General features: G+C 41.2%; 1 protein-coding gene across 1 annotated transcript in view; it reads left to right on the forward strand.

Annotated features, from left to right (window-relative positions):
* Positions 1-21461, forward strand: part of LOC126291471 (zinc finger protein 845-like) — a 121661-nt gene extending 100200 nt beyond the window's left edge. The window contains exons 7-8 of the mRNA XM_049984982.1: positions 8565-8732; positions 17896-21461. Of these exons, the coding sequence (XP_049840939.1) occupies positions 8565-8732; positions 17896-20133 (2406 nt within the window). The 3' untranslated portion in view covers positions 20134-21461. The remainder of the gene's footprint in view (positions 1-8564; positions 8733-17895) is intronic.
* The last annotated feature ends 2100 nt before the right edge of the window (positions 21462-23561 follow it).

Raw genomic sequence — 23561 nt, forward strand, 5'->3', positions numbered from 1 at the left:
TACTTTAAATTCCTCCTCACACATGAGCAGCATTGCTTAGGCTCTCCACGTTCCGGAATATCACCTCAACATCGAAAGTAAATGGAGGACCACCCAGCCTGAAACCCAGGTGCAGGTACTTACAAAAATGAAATGACACAATTTCAGAGACTTTACAGGTCTTATACATATATGACTTTAAGTATGTAGGCTGAAGCGTCGAGTGTAAGGAGGACTATAAATCAGACTGGGGTGGCAATGAGAATCCGCAGTGTGCCAGGGTAGTCTGTGCAGCTGTGTGAACTGCTGTGCCAAGGACGCTTAATGGCTAAAGCACCTGCCTAGTCAGCTGGAGATCTGGGTTTGATTCCCGGCCTTGGTACAAATTTTCTCTTGCCGCTTCAGTCTATATACATAAAGTCATATCTGTAAGAGATCAGTACATTATCTGAAATTGTGTCATTTCATAAAGTATGTCTTTTGCCTACCAATCAAAATTAGTACCCCTTTGGGTTCTATTAAGGGTTGCTGGTGTTTATAGGATTTGGTGCATGTAAGATTTTACGCCACTGTAGTATTACATACATTGGTCAAACTATTCATATTTTTTAGGACAGGTGTGTGGAAAATCTGTGCCATGCAACGTTACAACAAACTGATTAAAAGAAGGACATGCAGCGAAACATAATGAGACACATGTGGTTGTTGCCTGTTCACTTTACTGGGATTGTATTCTGAAGAATTCCATTGACATTGGCTAGAATGGTGAAGTTCATCATCTGAGCAAGTTGTGGAACCTTGCAGTGACCTGCCCGTCAATTGGCAGAATGTTGATGAGTAATTAATGGCAGTAGTACCTCATTAATTTTGCCTTCACCACCGATGGCAGTGATTGTATGCTTTGGTGTGGGGAAGCAGAACTCACAGTATGTGGTACATGCACTGAGTACACTTTCTCGGTCTATATAAAGGTGCCATCTCCACTGTGGCAACATTGTGACGAGTCTCGGCAAAAGCGGCATCTCCACTGATGGTGACAGCCAGTTGGACCACTGAAATATTGCGTTGACTTGACTCAAAGATCCAGCTGCAAGTACCACAAGCTATTTTGCCAGGAAAGTGCCAAGTCTTATATAGGTTGCACATTTTACATTTTAGATGTAGAACCTTATACGCATCTGAGATATTTTGCAACTTGACACGAATATAGGACACCATTACATGTCAATCTTTCCACACTGCCTAGTGGTACTGACAAATGGAAACATATATTGGATGTTGCTCATTGATGACCGAGGGGAGAAAATTAGCTCATTACCAATGAAAGAAAGAGTTTACTTCAAACAAGAAACAGTGTTGTGCAGGAAAAAAGTCATTTCAAAAAATTTGCTGCATCTGGGGACTCAAGCATTGAAAGGCTATTGAATAGATGTGTTCAGAACTTATAAGTTGTGTGTTATACATCACATAACATTTTTCAATAAAAATGTAACAATTACTACTGTAAAGTAGTTTGCACTTGTTCTAATATTTAGTTTAGTTTGTGCATGATTTTAAAAATTTCATTTTCTTGTTGTCTGTATGTGGTGTCCTTTTCAGTAATGTGAAAAAAATGTTAGTTCCTGGATTAGGAAAAACAATCCTGTAATGGATAAGTCGAAGAGATGTGATTCACAGTAGTAAAGGTGAACAATTGCTTATAGCTTTTAATATATGCACTTTAAGAGCCCATGTTTACCTGACTCTTTTTGCTTTGGCTGATCATTCCTGTCGTAACCCTGAATAATGGCCATTCTCCTATGACACCCTATAGACAGGAACCGTGGATGATAAACATTACAGATAATAAGATAACATAAGTTTCTGACAAGTGGTGCTGCAGAAGAATTATGGATAGATCGAACAGCTGAAGAAGGTCTACTGAAATTAACTGGGGAGAAAAGAAGTTTATCATTCAATCTGACTAAAATAACGCATAAATTGATAGGATACATCCTGTGGCATGAAGGAAGGCCAAATGAAACTATATGACTACAGAAACCTTTTCAAGTCTTACATTATTAAGTACAGGTGACGGTTACTGAACTATATGAAATAAAATCATAACTTCTGTACGGTTTGCATTAAAAGTTCAAACTGCACGATTGGACGTGGGGCACGATGGGAATTAGTATGCACGTGGTTGCGCAATGACTACTTTCATTTGAGTGAGTTTGTCAGTAAGCAAAATTAGCGCATTTGGGGGACTGAGAATCTGCATTTTGCAACTGAGATGTGTCTACACCCTCAAAAGGTGACTGTCAGTCATGGAATAATTGTGCAATATTCTTTGATGGCACAGTGACTGCCGAATGGTACATGAAGGTTTTGGAAGATTTCATTCACATTATCCAAAGTGATCCTGTTTTGACAAGGTTTTGTTCATACAAGACAGCACTTGACCCCACTGAAGCAGGAGTGTGTTTGCTGTCCTGGAAGAGCACTTTGTGGACTGCATGCTGGCTCTGGAGTACCCACAGCCCACTGCCAAGGGCCTCGATTGGCCGTCATGCTCTTCAGATCTGAAGAGCATGAATTTCTTTTTGTTTTGATTAAAGACAAGGTGTACAGCAACAAGCACAAAACCATTGCTGAGCTGAAAACAGACATTCAGGAGGTCGCCGACAGCACCGATGTTTCGACACTTCAGTGGGTCATGCAGAATTTCCCCGTTCACCTGTGCCACATCATTGCCAGTGATGGCAGACATATTGAATATGTCATAACGTAAATCCAAATATCTGTAGTGATGTTTACGTGTTGAATAAAGTGTGTGTGCACACTGTAGCTTGTAACTAATTTATGCTTTTTATATAGTTTAATAATTGTCGCCCTGTACATAAGCAGATGAAGTGATGAATGTAAATTTGAACCTGAGTCTCCAGCTCACCAGACAGATGCGCTAACCGGTACACCATTCTGGCACAGTGCCTTTGCACTACTGTACAGCCTATCCTAGCAAGCCTCCCTTGTCAATGCAAATTCTCATTCATTTCTCAGCCCACTTGGAAATGCTGTTTGAGTTTAGGGGGAATACCAAGTGAGCTGAAGTGTGCATGGGAATTTTGATTGAGGAGGGAAGCATGCTAGGGTATCCTTGCAGTCGTGCCAAGCCATTGTGCCAGACTAGCGTAGTGATTGGCGTATCTGCCTAGTGAGCATTCATTGCTTCAGTCTGTGTATACAGGGTGTTACAAAAAGGTACGGCCAGACTTTCAGGAAACATTCCTCACACACAAATAAAAAAAAGATGTTATGTGAACATGTGTCCGGAAACATTTAATTTCCATGTCAGAGCTCATTTTAGTTTCCTCAGTATGTACTGTACTTCCTCGATTCACTGCCAGTTGGCCCAATTGAAGGAAGGCAATGTTGACTTCAGTGCTTGTGTTGACATGCAACTCATTACACTACAGTACCAGCATCAAGCACATCAGTACATAGCATCAACAGGTTAGTGTTCATCACGAACGTGGTTTTGCAGTCAGCACAATGTTTACAAATGTGCAGTCGGCGGATGCCCATTTGATGTATGGATTAGCACGCGGCAATAGCCGTGGTGCGGTAAGTTTGTATCGAGACAGATTTCCAGAACGAAGGTGTCTCGACAGGAAGAAGTTCGAAGCAATTGATTAGCGTCTTTGGGAGCACGGAACATTCCAGCCTATGACTCGCAACTGGGAAAAACCTAGAACGACGAGGATACCTGCAATGGATGAGGCAGTTCTTCGTGCAGTTGACGATAACCCTAATGTCAGCGTCAGAGAAGTTGCTGCTGTACAAGGTAACGTTGACCACATCCCTGTATGGAGAGTGCTAGAACCAGTTGTTTCTGTACCATGTACAGCATGTGCAGGCACTATCAGCAGCTGATTGGCCTTCACGGGTACACTTCCGCAAATGGTTCATCCAACAATGTGTCAATCCTCATTTCAGTGCAAATGTTCTCTTTACGGATGACGCTTCATTCCAACGTGATCAAATTGTAAATTTTCACAATCAACATGTGTGGGCTGACGAGAATCCGCACGCAATTGTGCAATCATGCCATCAACACAGATTTTCTGTGAATGTTTGGGCAGGCATTGTTGGTGATGTCTTGACTGGGCCCCATGTCTTCCACCTATGCTCAATGAAGCACCTTATCATGATTTCATACGGGATACTCTAACTGTGCTGCTAGAACACGTGCCTTTACAAGTACGACACAACATGTGGTTCATGCACGATGGAGCTCCTGCACATTTTAGTCAAAGTGTTCGTACGCTTCTCAACAACAGATTCGGTGACCGATGGATTGGTAGAGGCAGACCAATTCCATGGCCTCCACGCTCTCCTGTCCTCAACCCTCGTGACTGTCATTTATGGGGGCATTTGAAAGCTCTTGTCTACACAACCCCAGTACCAAATGTAGAGACTCTTCATGCTCGTATTGTGGACGGCTGTGATGCAATACGCCATTCTCCAGGGCTGCATCAGTGCATCAAGGATTCCATGCGATGGAGGGTGGATGCATGTATCCGTGCTAACGGAGGACATTTTGAACATTTCCTGTAACAAAGTGTTTAAAGTCACACTGGTACATTCTGTTGTTGTGTGTTTCCATTCCATGATTAATGTGACTTGAAGAGAAGTAATAAAATGAGCTCTAACATAGAAAGTAAGCATTTCCGGACACATGTCCACATAGCATATTTTCTTTCTTTGTGTGTGAGGAATGTTTCCTGGAAGTTTGGCCGTACCTTTTTCTAACACACTGTATACATCAAGGAACATAACTGAGGAAGTGTGGGGGATAAAAATTGTAGAGGGAGACCAAACAATTACAGTACACAGTTTCAAAGGGATGCAGGATGCAGCAACTGTGTGTGTATGAGAATACTTGCACAAGTGGAAAGCTGCATCCAACGAGTATTGACAACAACACAGGAAGCTGAGGTGTTGGATTGTTGCAGTGCTCGTGCGTGGTTTTGCATTGTCATGCTGAAGGAAAGTGTGTTCCATGTGTGGATGAAGTTTTCTGTTGTTAAAACTCTATTACAGTACACTGTTTCTCACACACCATTATAGTTACATTGTACACCACCATGCTAGACACTACAATTCAGAGCCCTCTAGTGGCAGAGGGTTGCAACTTTCATCAGCGAAGTGGAAAACTTGACTGAGTAATATGGGTGATATGTAACACCTCAGCCGATACTAAGAACAGAATAAAAAGTTTGGGGGCATTACTTTTCCAGCACGCCCTCATAGTTAATGTAACTTTCAGCAGCTTTCTCGAGTAATATTACCCTCTTTATTTTCCTGTGTATAGTTTTGCCCATAACAGTTGCAATTTCTGGTTTTATTATTATTTTACCTCAACATCAGGACCAACAGCTACTAATTAATTGGTTTTTGAACTATTGTATGTTATTACTTGCACTTTGACACATTCCCTGATGGAGTTCATGGTTTTCTGGCAATGCTTTCAAAATTTGTTTTCCAAGTACATCTGCTCCCTGAATTAATGGGATTATTTATATAACTTTAATTTATACACACTCTATGGAAAAAAGGAGGACTCACCATGAAGGATTTATCTGAATGGGATGGAAATTGGTAGATGTGATGTACATGTACAGAGAAACAAATGATTATAATTTCAGAAAAATTGGATGATTTATTCAATAGAAAGAGCTTCACATTGCGCAAGTCAATAACATGTTGGTCATCTCCCTCTCTTATGCAAGCAGCTATACGGCTTGACATTGATTGATAAAGAGTTGTTGGATGTCATTATGAGGGATAGTGAAGCTCTTTCTCTTGAATAAATCATTTGATTGGAGTGTATTAGAAGATAGGCTGAAGAAAGGCAAAGCAACATTTATAGCTTTGCAAATTTAGAGAAAGCTGTTATCAGTGTTGACTGGACTATGCTCTTTGAAATTTTGAGGGTACTACGGATAACATGTTTACAACTTGTACAGAAACAAGACTAGGAAGCAGTGGTTGAGCATGGAGTGAAACGGGCTTGTAGCCTATTCTGATGTTATTCAGTCTGTACTTTGAGCAAGCAGTAAAGGAAACCGAGGAGACATTTAGAAAAGCAATTGCAGTTCATAGATAGGAAACACCAGTAGAGAAAAGAAGTTTTCAATGTGCTGCTGTAGAAGAATGCTGAAATTAAGTTGGTAGGTCGAGTAACAAATGAGGAAAATTGGGGAAAAAATAAATTATGGCACAACTTGATTATAAGAAGGGACTGGTTGACAGGACACATCTGGAGACACTGAGGAATTGTCAGTTTGATATCAGAGAGAAGTGAGCCAATTTGAACAGTAGAGGGAAACCAAAGCTTGAATATTGTAAGCAGGTTCAAAGGCGTGTTCGGAGGTGAAGAGGCTTGCACAGAACAGACTTGCATCAGACGAGTCTTCAGACTGAAGACCACAACAACTATAATTTTTATTTCAATATTTCACTCAGAAGCAGTTAAGTCCTACATCACCTAAAATATTACTTTATTTTTATGTAGGTCAGTACAGATGTCAAACATTCCCATATGCAACTTATAGAAGATAGCTGACAGAGCTTGCATGAAAGTCTCTTATAGTTCACGATCAAACTAAGCAAAAGGGGCATGTGCCATCTGGCAGTTCACAGTACTCCTGTACAGTTCTCACTCCATATTAGGCATGCCAACTGCATACAGTCAGTAGCTGTCTGAGAGCAAAACTGCCAGTTAAAATACACAATAAGGACTCACAGTTCCCATACACTGGTATGGAAATCACTGTTGCTTGGAAGCAATATTGTCAATGAAAGCGTTAATGAGACTGTTTGTTCCTCTTGTTGTCTTTGTGCATCTTTTTCTCATCGCAACCCACAATGAGGAATCAGGAACCATTAGCTCCAAATATTCATTCATGTATTATTGCTAACTATTCGCCGTGCCCTGTTTGTTATGTTCAGTGAATATGACCTTTAACATGATCCATTTTTCAGATGGTAGGTAGGATTTTTCTACTTTATTAGTAATAATTACCTGTATTCAGCACTTGCCCATGATAGACAAAAGTCCGGAGTTTGAGTCTTGGTCCAGCACACAGTTTTAGTCTGCCAGGAAGTTTCATATCAGTGAAAACTCTTCTGCAGAGTGAAAATCTCATTCTGGAAACATCCCCAGGCTGTGGCTAAGCCATGTTGTTGTTGTTGTTGTGGTCTTCAGTCCTTAGACTGGTTTGATGCAGCTCTCCATGCTACTCTATCCTGTGCAAGCTTCTTCATCTCCCAGTACTTACTGCAACCTAAATCCTTCCGAATCTGCTTAGTGTATTCATCTCTTGGTCTCCCTCTATGATTTTTACCCTCCACGCTGCCCTCCAATGCTAAATTTGTGATCCCTGGTGCCTCAGAACATGTCCTACCAACCGGTCCCTTCTTCTTGTCGAGTTGTGCCACAAACTCCTCTTCTCCCCAATTCTATTCAATACCTCCTCATTAGTTACGTGATCTACCCATCAAATCTTCAGCATTCTTCTGTAGCACCACATTTCAAAAGCTTCTATTCTCTTCTTGTCAAAACTATTTATTGTCTATGTATCACTTCCATACATGGCTATACTCCATACAAATACTTTCATAAACGACTTCCTGACACTTAAATCTATACTCAATGTTAACAAATTTCTCTTCTACAGAGACGCTTTCCTTGCCATTGCCAGTTTACATTTTATATCCTCTCTACTTCGACCATCATCAGTTATTTTGCTCCCTAAATAGCAGAACTCCTTTACTACTTTAAGTGTCTCATTTCCTAATCTAATTCCCTCAGCATCACCCAACTTAATTTGACTACATTCCATTATCCTCGTTTTGCTAAGCCATATCCCCACAATATCCTTTCTTCCAGGAGTACTAGTTCTGCAAGGTTTGCAGGAGAAATTCTGTGAAGTTTGGAAGGTAGGAGACGAGGTATTGGCAGAAGTGAAGCTGTGGGATGGGGCGTGAGTCGTGCTTGGGTAGCTCAGTTGGTAGAGCACACCCTGCAAAAAGCAAAGGTCCCGTGTTCGAGTCTCAGTCTTGCACACAGTTTTAATCTACCAGGAAGTTTCAGTTCCTTTGTAAAGTACACAGACAGTTTCCTTCCCCCTCCCTTTCATAATCTAAGCTTGTGCTCATCTCCATTGTCCTCATTCATGACAGGAAGTTTAACTTAATCTTCCTTCAGTCCTGATTCCACCTAGACCTAACAAACCTTCAAACCCTGAGATATCTGACTTCTGTCATGTGCCTCGAGCTTCAGATTGTTGAGAGTTGACCGTACTGGCTGAAGCGAAACTGTGAGCACAACTCCTTAGTGACACCTGGATAGGTCAGCCAGTAAGAATATTTTTCACAAATGAAGGTTCTATCTGCTAGGAAGTTCCAAACTGTGTACACTCCACTGTAAAGTGAAAGATTCATTCTGGGACTGGCTGTTCTCCTTGTGCCCTGAAAGCACAAGGTACCAAATCATTAATTTTTGCTTTAAATATGTGACATTGATGCTTTTGTGTGAACAGACGGCCCACATCCGAATCCACACAGGGGAGAGGCCATACTCGTGCCTGGTGTGTGGCCAGGCATTCAACCAGCGGCACACCCTGACCCGCCACGTCAGGGAGCATGCCAACAGGGACACGGCCAAAGCATTCTCTTGTTCGCTGTGCGGCAAAACATTCCCCAGACAGGTAAGGATGCTCTCAGTTATTTGTTAGTGATGAGTTACCCTATCTACTTCTCAGAAAAGAGATAATTTTTATTTGACTAATCTTTATTCCATCAAATCACTTACTATACCACATGTGAAGGCCTTTCTGTTTCAATAACACAGACCAATCGCGAATACACTCTTTAATGATAGTGGCATATTCTTGTGATTTTTAGTTTGCACAGATCTTAAAATTACAATTGTAATAAAAGAGTGATATTGTCCACCACTATACTAGAATTAACACCCAATATCAAAAAATACTGGTTGTAATTCTGTAGATAGCAGGGGTAAAATAGGAGGATTAAAAAGTTATCTACAACTTATAGAGAAACCAGACTGCAGTTAAGAGTCAAATGACATGAAAGGGAAAGAGTGGTTAAGAAGGCAGTAAGAAGGTTGTAGCCTCCCCCAGTGATATTCAATCTGTATGGTGAGCTAGGAGTAAACAAAACAAAGGAGAAATTTGGAAAGGGAATTAAAAGTTCAGGGAGAAGAAATAAAAACACTGCAGTTTTCCAGTGACTTTGTGATTCTATCAGAGGTGACAACACACCTGCAGAAGCAGCTGAATGAACTGATGGTGTCTTGAAAACAGATTATAAGACAAAAATCAAGAAGAAATAGAAGAGGAAGAAGAAGAAGAAGACGGCAGCCAAGATAGTGCAATGTAGCCAAATTAAATCAGGAAATGAACCACTAAAAGTATTTGATGTATTTTGCTATTTGGACAGCAAAATAACTGACCATGGCTAAAGTAGTGAGAATATAAAATGTAGACTAGTTATGACAAAAAAAATTATTTCTGAAAAAGAAAACATTCTTTATACCTATTATAAATTGTAATGAAGTCTTTTGTAAAGTTATTTGCTCTGAGTGAAACAAATATGATAAGCAGTTCATACAAAAAAATAATAGAAGCCTTTGAAATGTGGAGCTACAGCAGAATGTTGAAAGGGTAAATCAAGTAACTAATGAGGATGTTCTGAATTTAATTGGGTAAACGAGAGATTTGCGGCACAGCTAGATCAAACAAAGCGACCTGTTGATACGACCCACCATGAGGTATCAAGGAATTGTTAATTTCCAAATGAAAGAGTGCGTAGGAGGGTTAAGAGTGTAGAGGGAGACCAAGGCTTGAAAAGGGTGAGCTGGTTCTAATTGGTTTAGGCTCACACACACACACACACACACACACACACACACTGATACTGTAACTTGGCGGTTTTAGGTAGTGTGTGTTTTGAACTATAGTTGAGAAATATTGGTAGATGTCAGGTTTTTACTGCCTCCTTTGTAACACTGCCAACCTCAGTAAGCTATTGTGTCAGCTACAATATTCAACTTAGAAAAGCCCCCATCTTTCAATAGTTTATACTAATTAAATATTGATGCTGAAATGCATACATTGGTGTGATATCAGTGAAGAAATGTTTATAATGTTTGTCCGACTGGAGTCAGAATGGGAGGACTGTTTTTGCCTACACACTTCAAGTTATCCAGTCACTGTTAAACACTGGCTTTTGGTCAAGGTTTCATAATCATGTCTCGTTGTTTGTTAAAATGTGCTTAACTGTCGAAACTTGTTTTGTGATGAAATCTCATGGAGAAATGTGGAAAGGAAGCACCAGTCAAAAGTATTATTTAGACATTGGTAGGAAAATTTCACGAAACAGGTTCAATTTTAGAAAATAAATGTGCCAGACGAATGTCAGTTTTAATGATGCAAGTCACTTAGCATATTAAAACAGAAGTCCCCAAATCTTTGTGCATATTACACCAGGAAGCTTGGTTTCATCTTGATTGGTATGTTAATAGCCAAAACTACCGTACCTGGAGTCCTGACAACCTACACACTTTCACTGTGTCCCCTTACACAAAATATTGGCATATCATTTGCGGTTTGAAGCCAATGAATAATAGGACCTTTGTTTTTTGAAACAACTGTGGCTGCTGCTGTCTTGCAAGACATTATCCAGAAAATGATAGCCTTACTGCAAGAGGTTGAGCGTGACTGCCAGTTGCAGCAGGACAGGGCCACTTGCCCTACAGCTCACTCTAGTATGGAGACACTACAGGATCTTTTTGGCGAAAGAATTATTTTGACAGTATTGTGACAACCACAATCCGCCAAGCTTAGTAAGACAGAATTCTTTCTGTGGGGATACTCAAAGTATATAGCTTACAGGAGCAATCCACATGCCCTGCAGGAACTGAAGACGAACATTATAAAAGCGATCAACGAAAGGCAGTGAAAATCAATGAAACAGACAGTGTAAACCTAACAAGTGTAGCCACGAACATGGTCATATATTTCAAAAAGTCCAAAGAAGTGGATGGACAACATTTTGAACACCTTTTGTAATTTACAATAGCTTATGATGTAAGTCTGCCAATAAAATATTACTTATAACTACAGTCAGCGACCATGTTTGTGACTTCTGTCCATGCAGCTCGTGAGGCCTGCAGTATTCTCAACTCGACATAGGGCGTAGACAGGAATTACGTTACATTCCTGCACCATTTCAATGTCACAGATTGGCTCACCTGAGTCAGACTCATATTTGAAGAACAAGTACACTTTAAAAATAAGGTCTCTTGTCTGTATGTGAAATATTTGGCAATTTCTAAATGTTTCAGCCATTATGAAAAAACTAACATTATTAAAAAAAAAAAAAAAAAAAAAGCAGAAATCAGTCAGTTGTAATTTTTCACATGAAACACAATAGGACTCTAAAATATGATGGAAGTTTATACAATATTGAATACTGAAACAGACTGAGAGGTGATTGGCTAGCTGCTCATCTGTCTACCTGTTGCAGAGGCCATAAATGCTGTCACGGACTATAAGTGATGGAGCCTCTTTTAAGCTGAACGCCCTGGGTTAACAAGTGCTCTTTGTGTACTTCACTTTGTTTGCGATGCGCAGTGCTCATTGTTTTTCTTTTACTTCAAAATGAGTGAAGAAGCTATTTCAGGTTCATCACGGGGTTTGAATACGATTTGCACCTCAGACGATGTAGACTGCGCACAGTGTCATTAGAAACCGACATCTCGATCAAGCGACGGGTGGTGCCATCAATTTTCAAGTGACGACTGGAATGTTAAAAGAAGATGACATTTCTCCACTTGTTATGCATTTATTTTATTAGTTCATGAGTTTCTACTCTTTAGGCAATTTTAATACTGATTTTCTGCAGTAGAAAAAAATATGCACTGCAATTTAAAGATGCTGCCACTTCGATGAATGCAGAATATTTATTTACTGCAGAAAATCACTTGAAAATAGCATTAAAGGGAGAAACTATTTGTGAACCAATAAAATAAGTGCAGCAGAAGTGTAAAAATGCCACCTTCTTTTAACAAATTTCTTGCTCAGCTACCTGCTATGGAAAATATCTCTGAAATACTCTTCAGTTTATCTTAATTGTATAATTTTCAGTAAAGTCTCTTTATAACGGTGGTGGAATCTTGTGCATAATTTTTTTCACCAATGATTTGTGAAAGCAAGTAACATTTTTGTAGCACAGGTAAAGTGTCTTCAAAAATACTATTCAGTTAAGTCAACGCTTTTAAATTATATCATTACCATGAAGATGTAAAATGGCCTTCTATTTGAGATTATTTAGTAATGTCTAAAACACTGCCTTACAAAAAAAAGTGAAGCACCCAGAAGACATGGTCATATGGCAATGTAACTTCATACATGTACACACCATGGCACATATGTAAATGATAAGAACTATAATTCTCTGTGACAGGTAGAACAGCCACCAGATTGCATTAGTGTTACCAGGCCTGGTAGCATATATAAGATATGAGAACAGTATCAGATGTGCAGTGATATCTGTCATTTGAGACAGTGTTATTGGCACCTGACACGGTTTGCTAGGGGCCTCATTGTAGGTCTCCATTTGGCCAGCGAGGATTGCCACAAGTTTCCCCAAGTGAAATTCCCTGATTTCCAGACAGGATTTAGCATTTTTTCCAGACAAATTTTGAGATCTCAAGGGTAAGTCTCAGACAGAAGTTGACAAAAAATGTAAGGGCTTCTGTATTTATAAATGTGTGAGCTAAAATCTCAAGTACTAACATCAACATCTTTTGCAGTGAACTGTTTTTAGATGGAAAAAGCAAGCCAAATGGTATATATGTTTTATTAAACCCACTGATGTTATTTTATTTCAATAACGAGAAACACATCTGGTAACAAAAATTTGCATTTCACTGGAGTGGCAAGAAATAATTTAGGCCTCTTGAGAGAAGTGTATAAGACAGGGAAGAGTTGTGTAAACCAACACTATAGGTGACTGCCGATAATACGTCAATTGTATTGTGTTATTTATTGTCAGTTATTACCCACTGTGTTATGTTTACTATTTTACGGGTATTGTGTGGTTTTTCTTTCAAGACATACATGAGTAAATAGCATACAAACTGCCAGCAACTGCCACAATTTTCTTCTTGTTATTTTCCATACTTTCTAATTTATATAAACAACTTTCGAAGTGCCAAAATGTACTATAATTAATAAAATGTCTATGAAACACCACAACTTGTGGTGAGACAGTCGCAATTCCTGAAATCCATCACTCGTGGCCATTGGCCTGCCGAGGAGCACCGCAGTTATGGATCCTCAGATAAACTGTGAAAGTCCGCTGCATTATGCCTCTCACAAACAGACCTGGCCTGCGGGCAGATAGGTGAGACCAGATCCGACAAGCAGGGCCTGCACATCAGTGGTAAACAATGGGCTTCAGATTGACAGACATATCTGTTAGAGGTATTCACAGATATGGCCTGTGGTTTTAGCCGTTCATGGAAGTCCACTGGTGTGGCCAGCTACCCACATGTCACAGACACCATGTTGATGAATTGAGATTGTGGCAATCAATCCGTGCAACAGGTAACTTGCACAAATACTCTGAGAATCAACACTAATGAGGATAGGGAGCACCTCACTGTAAAGATGATTGCTGAGCCGCAGACAGGCACATAGGAAAGACAATCACATTCTCACAACTACATTTTTGGCCTGAGCCTTTGTCAGAAAACAAGAGCATCCACACAATTATTCAGACACACACAATCATGCACACATGACTGCCGTCTCTGGCCACTGTGTCAGCAGTCTCAGAATCAGATCGAAACAAACCACTCCACATGCCTCCCTGCCTCTTGTCGGCAGCTGCTAGAATGAAGGAGTGGCGAAGCAGCTCACATACTCAACTGCACCCAGCCAGTAACAATGTACAAGACCTCAGTAAACAAACCATTTCATGTACTGAGACAAACACGAGATTTTTCCAGTTTTTTTTTCCCCTCTGACTTCTGTGACACATTTGAAATTCCCTGATTTCCAGAACCTGTGGCAACCCTGCCACCTGGTCAAATCATCACACAATATCCAGTTTTGTGGGTTATTCAAATTGGACAGTGGCCCGATGTTGGACTGCACGGTAACGTGATAGCGCGCAGACTCGTTGTCGAGGGTGGCATACTTGTCCACGTTACAGTTGACCACAAAAGAGGCCTGCCGTATTGTGCGCCGAGCATGTTGGAACCCCTCTGCATCTGCACCTGCCATCCTTGAACGAGTGTTGGACTTTCTGCAACACTCTGTTTCATCCTGCACCATTGGTCGGAGACTGGCAACAGCCGGACATTATTATTCTGTGCATATGCAGCCATCAACATAAGAACACAAACAGTGGTGTTTGGAGTGGTACCATGACCAGGGAGCAGGGACCGCTGATGAACAGTGTCGCACTGTGTTCAGCTACGAATCGTAGTTCCACACTAGCCCGTATGACTGTTGTCGCTGAATACGGCAGTGACCTGGGAAAGGTCATTTTGGAAAGGCACAGGGCTGTTACTCCTGGCAACGTGGTGTGTGAAGTCAACAGGTATGACTTCAGGTGAGGGCTAGTAGTGATCAAGGGAGTAAGCCCGATGTCACAGTGGCACATCATCGAAATCCTACATCCTCACGTACCACCTCTTTCGTCTCGTGTGACAGTGTTGTGGTGCCATTTTCCAACAGAATAGTGCTCATCCACATACGGCACATGTCTCTCTGACCTGTCTAGTAGATATTGAGGTACTCCCAGCAAGATCCTCCAGATCTGTGCCTTACAGAACATATGAGAGCAGCTCAGATCTCACCTCCATTCCTGTGCCAGTATCCAGGACATCAGTGACCTGTGACAACCATTATGGACCAGATTGTCTCACAAGAGGATACAATGGCTTTATGACACCCTTCTCAAATCAGCGTACGGTTCCAGGTGAGAGAGGGTGCAACGTCATACTGGTAAGTGGGTTTATACTGTCGAAGTTCATTGTAAATTTGACACAAGTTTTGAAATCACTAAAGTAACATCAAGAAATCCTCTCAACATATATAGTTTCATTTCATTTCCTCTTTCTCTTCTGGTGCTTCTCTTTTCTTGTCAGGCATTCCATATATTCATAACATTCAAGACAATCAAAATTTGTGTTATTAACAATATTGCACTATGAAACTTGCTGGCAGATTAAAACTGTGTGCCCGACCGAGACTCGAACTCGGGACCTTTGCCTTTCGCGGGCAAGTGCTCTACCAACTGAGCTACCGAAGCACGACTCACGACCGATACTCACAGCTTTACTTCTGCCAGTATCCGTCTCCTACCTTCCAAACTTTACAGAAGCTCTTCTGCGAAACGTGCAGAACTAGCACTCCTGAAAGAAAGGATACTGTGGAGACATGGCTTAGCCACAGCCTGGGGGATGTTTCCAGAATGAGATTTTCACTCTGCAGCGGAGTGTGCGCTGATATGAAACTTGCTGGCAGATTAAAACTGTGTGCCCGACCGAGACTCGAACTCGGGACCTTTGCCTTTCGCGGGCAAGTGCTCTACCAACTGAGCTACCGCAGCACGACTCACGACCGATACTCACAGCTTTACTTCTGCCAGTATCCGTCTCCTACCTTCCAAACTTTACAGAAGCTCTTCTGCGAAACGTGCAGAACTAGCACTCCTGAAAGAAAGGATACTGTGGAGACATGGCTTAGCCACAGCCTGGGGGATGTTTCCAGAATGAGATTTTCACTCTGCAGCGGAGTGTGCGCTGATATGAAACTTGCTGGCAGATTAAAACTGTGTGCCCGACCGAGACTCGAACTCGGGACCTTTGCCTTTCGCGGGCAAGTGCTCTACCAACTGAGCTACCGAAGCACGACTCACGACCGATACTCACAGCTTTACTTCTGCCAGTATCCGTCTCCTACCTTCCAAACTTTACAGAAGCTCTTCTGTGAAACGTGCAGAACTAGCACTCCTGAAAGAAAGGATACTGTGGAGACACGGCTTAGCCACAGCCTGGGGGATGTTTCCAGAATGAGATTTTCACTCTGCAGCAGAGTGTGCGCTGATATGAAACTTGCTGGCAGATTAAAACTGTGTGCCCGACCGAGACTCGAACTCGGGACCTTTGCCTTTCGCGGGCAAGTGCTCTACCAACTGAGCTACCGAAGCACGACTCACGACCGATACTCACAGCTTTACTTCTGCCAGTATCCGTCTCCTACCTTCCAAACTTTACAGAAGCTCTTCTGCGAAACGTGCAGAACTAGCACTCCTGAAAGAAAGGATACTGTGGAGACATGGCTTAGCCACAGCCTGGGGGATACTTTCTTTCAGGAGTGCTAGTTCTGCACGTTTCGCAGAAGAGCTTCTGTAAAGTTTGGAAGGTAGGAGACGGATACTGGCAGAAGTAAAGCTGTGAGTATCGGTCGTGAGTCGTGCTTCGGTAGCTCAGTTGGTAGAGCACTTGCCCGCGAAAGGCAAAGGTCCCGAGTTCGAGTCTCGGTCGGGCACACAGTTTTAATCTGCCAGCAAGTTTCATATCAGCGCACACTCCGCTGCAGAGTGAAAATCTCATTCTGGAAACATCCCCCAGGCTGTGGCTAAGCCGCCATGTCTCCACAGTATCCTTTCTTTCAGGAGTGCTAGTTCTGCACGTTTCGCAGAAGAGCTTCTGTAAAGTTTGGAAGGTAGGAGACGGATACTGGCAGAAGTAAAGCTGTGAGTATCGGTCGTGAGTCGTGCTTCGGTAGCTCAGTTGGTAGAGCACTTGCCCGCGAAAGGCAAAGGTCCCGAGTTCGAGTCTCGGTCGGGCACACAGTTTTAATCTGCCAACAAGTTTCATATCAGCGCACACTCCGCTGCAGAGTGAAAATCTCATTCTGGAATATTGCACTATGTTATAATTACTGAATTTAATTATTATACAACTGAGATGCACTTTGGCATATTATAAAGTGTAAAAATAGATTTGTTGCTAAAGAAAATGAAATATGTGCTTCCAACCATCCAGAGTTATTAAATTTTAATTAAATGTATAATTATCTTTTCAGTTATACCATACTACATTACATGACATATTTTTGATATAATTCAGTATTGGATATATTCATGTCATGTGCTTGCTTTTGTTTGAAATTATGTAGTAACTACAAACATTATAGTGTTTTATACCAAAAATAGATTTTTTTTAAAATTTAAGAGTGACATAATTATCAGTCAATTAATGGGCATATGAATAAACAGCGACATGAGTCAGAAAATGTATGAACATAAAATGTTGCTCAAATGTTATATTTGGTGTTATATACTTCAATACATGCCTCTTGGTCTGTAGCTTTCAGTAATTTACAGTACCAACATAGCATGGTCATGTTTGCTCTTATGAGTGTATATGAGTCAGTCATCCACATAATTGCCCCTGCAACTACTGAAAAGTCTGCTGCCCTTCTTCAAGAACTGTTTGTTACCTGGTCTCACTACAGATAACACTCTGATGTAGTTGCATCTGAAGTACAGCTATCTGTATCACCGAGGCATGCAAAACACCCCATGACAGCAAGGTCCATAATTCATGGGGAGATAAATATAATATGAAATACAAATCTATAGTTGAAATAATGCCTTCCTATCATTTTATTGACTGTGCTTCTTATTTATAAGAAGGAAGATCTAGTTACACTCTCAGAATCGGTATGAATATTTAAGACTGACAGTTTCATTAGTATTGTACATCTGCTAAGTACCAGTAATATAATTTGCAAATGTGCATAACAAGTACATCCTCTCTTTCAGGTTAACCTGGACATCCACATGCGGACACATACTGGTGAGAGACCATTTGAATGTGAATTGTGCAGCAAACGGTTTTCGCAGTCGGGACACCTGGCACGGCACAAGTTGACACACACTGGCAAAACGCCCTACCCCTGTCCAATTTGTGGGAAAGGATTCTCACAGAAGAAGCGCCTTGTCGACCACGCTCGCACGCACACGGGCGAGCGACCTTTCGGGTGCCACTACTGTCCGAAAAGTTTCACTCACGCCGAGTATTTGAAGTCACACCTCCACACACACCGTGAAGAGAAATATGTGTGCCCTGTATGCAGAGAAATGTTTTCGCGCAAGTACAGGCTGAAGGAGCATATGCGCATTCATTCAAGTGAATGGCCATTACAGTGTGCCCACTGTAAAGCGTGCTTTGTCTCAAAGGAAGATATTGCCGATCATATACACTCTCGACACCTTTCAGTTATAATGGGCGACAGTTACTTTCCAGTAGAGAAGAGCCACACGAGTTCTGATGAACCCGAGTCACAACCTTACTGTAAGACTGAAAATGAAGACACTGATGGCAGACGTACAGGGACACCGACTGCTGGCTTTGCTTTACCGTGTGATGAGGAAAACCTGCAAGAGTCAGACTTTCAACTGGAAATCACCGATGAGGTGCTACAAAAACACGATTCCCCCGAAAATACCAGTGCTATCTCTGACAGAGTGAGCATCTTCATCAAAGAAGAACGCATCTTGGATGAGGAGGATCTGGCATGTTCAGCAGATAATTGGGTGTCTACTGCTATGCCACCACAAATCTTTGTTAGCAGTGCACCCATAACACAAACTACATTCATAATTAAAGATGAGAAAGACACACCTGTAGAAGATGCACTGTGTTTGGGAAATGACACAGAATTAAACACTTCGGAGCCATCTATTGCATCCGTCGTCGGCACTGAAATAAAATTAAGTGCCATCACCAAAGAAAACATAGATTCTAGTTTGGGAAAGTACCCCTATATGGGACTAATTAACTCTGCAGGAACCAGCAATGAAAAAGAAATAGCCAATATCAAAACAGAGGCAACAGCAGATAATGAATATCACAGGTTTCAGCAGAATGAAGGGATGCAAGAATCTATAGTGAGTGGCAGTGTGAAAACAAGCAACAGCTCAGATAAAGATGTGTTCACCAATCCAGAATGTCTACATCTGGAAAGTGATACTACTTCTATAGGCCAACTGGGAACACTGGTTTCTGATCTCAGTGGCAAAACAATGACACCTGTCAGCATCAAAGAAGAGCTGAGCTCGAGAGAAGAATATCCGCTGTGTATGCAAAATGATGCAGTTTGTAAAACTGTGCCCATGCCTCTTGCCCCAGATGTTAGCAGGAATATACACTCAGTCACTAACTTCAGTGAGAGCATAGCTGCAGAGATGCAGTGGCCACTCTATCTGGGAAAAGACACAGAGCACAAAACATTACCACCACCTAGCAGTTCCAGTGCCAGGGAACAGTTGACGACCAACGAAGAAGGTCCATTGTGTTTGAAAAGTAGAACAGTGTCCGAGAACTTGGCGCTAAATATTTTTCAAGAAACCAGTAGTGGTACCAAGTGGAGCACAACAATACAAAATCCGATCTCTAGCTCTGAGGTTCCACCATGCTCCAGCCACGATATTGGGAGTAAAGGTTTGGCAGTGTCTTCTGTTTCTAGTGTCCACAGTGATATGGGACTGAGAGTTGGCACTGAAGGATATTTAGTGCCGAATTCAAGACATTCTTCCTATTTTGCAAACAGTTCAATGTGCAGAACTGTAACGGCACATCTTACCTCTAATTGTAGCCAAAAAATGAAAAAGAGTGACATAATTAAAGAAGACAGACTTACAACTTCAGATCACCCACTCTGCCTGGAAAGGGATGCAGCATCTGATGATTTGCCACCTTCTTGTTTCCCAAATTTTGTGAACAAAACAAAGGCAAGTATCCGCATTAGGAAAGACCTCATGTCCAATTTGGAGCCTCCATTGTGTTTGAAACGCGATGTACAGTGTCAAAGATTGCAGGACACTTTTGTCTCCGATGTCAGGAAAATAACAGAGAGCTTTCCTCTGCCTTTGGCCACCACCCTAACTGTGTCGGCACCAGGTGATAAAGAAACCTGTAATATGTCTGACACACTGGTTTCGTACCAGCAGATGTTATACGATAAACTTATGTCATCACCATCAGTATTCCAGGAATAATAAATTCATAGCTGCTGTTGAATACCTAGAAAACAGTAAAGCTGGGAATAACAGGAAGCCAGCCAATACTGCCAACTACAGTATTAAAAAACTGTTAAAAACTAAATCCTGCAATCAGGCCTCTGAGACGACATGATTGTCGACTGACTGTCATGTCACCCTCAGCTATTCATGATCAGATGCAGTATGGAGGGGCATGGGGTCAACGCTCCACACTCATGACCTTTGTCAATGTTTAGATCTCAGTGCCGCTACCTCGCAATCAGGTAGTACCAGAGGTAGTACCAGAAATCGAACCCGTCCCCCCCGCGTGGGGGCATGTCACACTGACCTCTCAGCTGCATCGGTGGACCAACTACAGATCTGGTCGATCTGAAAAGAATTGAGCTGTCCAGTTATTGAACTCTATGAGCGGTGGTGAGAAACTGAACCGGACAGAACACAAGTACATCAACGCTATCAATTCTGGAGACGATGTTATGCATTTTCCACATGTTGGGATACTTATTGAGAATAAACTAGCAGTAAGAAATTGGTGATCTGTGTTGGTGGCATTCCTTATAAATGGCAACAACGTTGTATGCTTGTATAGTTTCTCTACTGTTAAGGAGCTACGTCCAGGATAGCTCAAATGTCATCAGCACAAGTTCCAAAGCAGTGAATAATGTATGTTTGCACTGAACTGGTGCCTTAGAAAGATACAAAGTTACTCATTAATGGTATATTTAGTGTCAGTACCATCTACATGGAAGTGCAGCTACTTGTCAAACATTAGAAAGATTGTTATGAATTGATGTTTATATGCCTTTAATGTTGTTTTATTGGAAAGTGATTCTTCATCAGGACATGTCTCACAGTAATGACTGCTGCATAGTATTAAGAATTTTTTGTGCTATTTACATTTTAGAGAAACTTTTTGATTGAATCTTATTTAATAGACAATGTACAAGAAAAAATGGTATCAGTTGAAGGTCAGAAATGTTATAATGTGGATGCATGTTTCGTTGAGATATATTTGGCAAACCAAATAAGTATACTGAAGTTCAGTGTATGTTCCATTTTTAGTAATTTTTAGTTTTATCAATTTTATGAAAATAATTAATTTTATATATAAATTTGTACAAACTGCTGAAATATCTTAGTAATCTGTGTAGATTCTTTAGTGTTAGTACAAACATTATGTTTCACATTGTGCTAGTAAGATACCTGTCTTCGTTGTGAAGAGAATGAACATTGATCACTTTCCATGAAACTGAGTTTTACTGTTAAGAGATTCCTGTGTAGATGGACTGTTCCACTGGAAGAACAATGAAAATACATGAGAGAGGGAGAACATAATATTCGGAAGAGTAATAAACAAATTAGCAGTGGGCACATAGCTGAGTGGGAAACACCAGTTGAAAAAGGAGAGCACAGAAATTGGATGTAATTATTTTCAGCATATTATGTTATGCAATAGCTGTTATCAGTATCTTTGATTTGTACTGTAAGCTGGTATTTCTACATCTGTACAATAATGTTTGTGTTGCTGTTTCGTGTTTGTGTGTCATTTGATGATGAAAATGTATATTTATAATGAGCCTCATGGTTATTTTCACTCGAACTTTTTCTAAATAAAGTTCAAAACAGACAACTGGCTACATTCAACAAATTAAATTGTAACATAATCCACTGATCTACCTAAAGGGTGCCCTTGAAACTCATCACAGAAGAAAATAAAAGTGACTGACATATATTGTCTTATTTGGCTCTTATAGTATCAGTATTTTGCAATCGTGACTTATTTAACTCACGACTTGGTAACATTCATGTTAGCACACGTCACATGTTTGGAATTGGAATTACTACTTGTTGCTTTAAGGTCTGAGGGAATTTTGTCTGGCAGATATATCTTGCATACCAAGTGGAATAGTTTTGCCACGTTATGAGCATCTGTTTCCCCAACAGTCCTCCTACAGCCTCACATTTGTCCTCGTAATCATTGCTGCTTAGATATAACGTGCTTTCCATCAGCCTCTTTTACACACAGGTGACAAAAGTCATGAGATACCTCCTAATATCATGTCAGACCTCCTTTTGTCAGGTGTACTGCAACAACCTGTTGTGGCATAGATTTGCCAAGTCATTGGAAGGCCCCTGCAGAGCTAATCGAGCCATGCTGCCTCTACAGCCATTCGTAATTGCGACAGTGTTGCCAGTGCAGGATTTTTTGCACGAACTAACCTCTCGATTATGTCCCACAAATGTTCAGTGGGATTCATGTCGAGTGATCTGGGAGACCAAATCTTTCACTCGAACTGTCCAGAATGTTCCTCGGGCCAATCGTGTACAGTTTTGGCCCAGTGACACACTGTCATCCATAAAAATTCCATCGTCGTTTGGGAAAATGAAATCTGCGAATGGCAGCAAACGGTCTCCAAGTAGCCAAATGTAACTGTTTCCAGTCGATGATTGATTCGGTTGCCCACACCGTTATGGAGCCACTACCAGCTTGCACAGTGCCTTGTTGACAACTTGGGTCCACAGCTTCATAGGCTGTGCACCACACTCAGACCCTACCATAAGCTCTTACCAACTGAAATCGGGACTCATCTGACCGGGTCACTGTTTTCCAATCACCTAGAGTGCAACTGATATGGTGACGAGCCTAGGAGAGGTGCTGCTGGTGATGTCATGCTGTTAGCAAACACACTCTTGTCAGTCATCTGCTGCCATAGCCCATTAATGCTAAATTACGCCACGCTGTCCAAATCGATACATTGGTCGTATGGACCACATTGATATCTGCGGTTATTTTACACATTGTTGCTTGTCTGTTAGTACTGACAACTATGGAAACACCGCTGCTCTCAGTCACTAAGTGAAACCCTTCGCCGACGGTGTTGTCCTTGGTGAGAGGTAATGACATAAATTTGCTATTCTCAGCACACTCTTGACCCTGTGGATCTCAGAATACTGAATTCCTCAATGATTTCCAAAATGGAACGTCCCATGTATCTCCAACTACCATCTTGCATCCAAAGTCTGTTTTGCCCATCATGCGGCCGTAACCACGTTGGAAACTTTTTCATGTGAATCCCCAGAGAACAAATGACACCTCTGCCAATGTACTGCCCTTTTATACCTAGTGTACATGACACTACTGCCATTTGCATATGGATGTATCACTATCCCACAACTTCTGTCACCTCAGGGTATGTTTTCCTCTTTGTCTTAAATTCCATATATTGTGTGTTATCCAAGGATTTCTACTGGGTCTTGTCTCTTTCCCATAATCTCAGGTTCACTGAATTTGTCCTGGACTTATTTCCTTAATTTTCTACTTTTCTGCAATTTCTTCAGTTTTAATCTGCAGTTCACAACTAATAAATTATGTTCAGAGTCCACATCTGTCCCTGGATTATCATAATGGAATTTTAAGCTGTGTT

The sequence above is a fragment of the Schistocerca gregaria genome, chromosome 9 (assembly GCF_023897955.1).
Source record: "Schistocerca gregaria isolate iqSchGreg1 chromosome 9, iqSchGreg1.2, whole genome shotgun sequence".
Classification (NCBI taxonomy): Eukaryota; Metazoa; Arthropoda; class Insecta; order Orthoptera; family Acrididae; genus Schistocerca; species Schistocerca gregaria.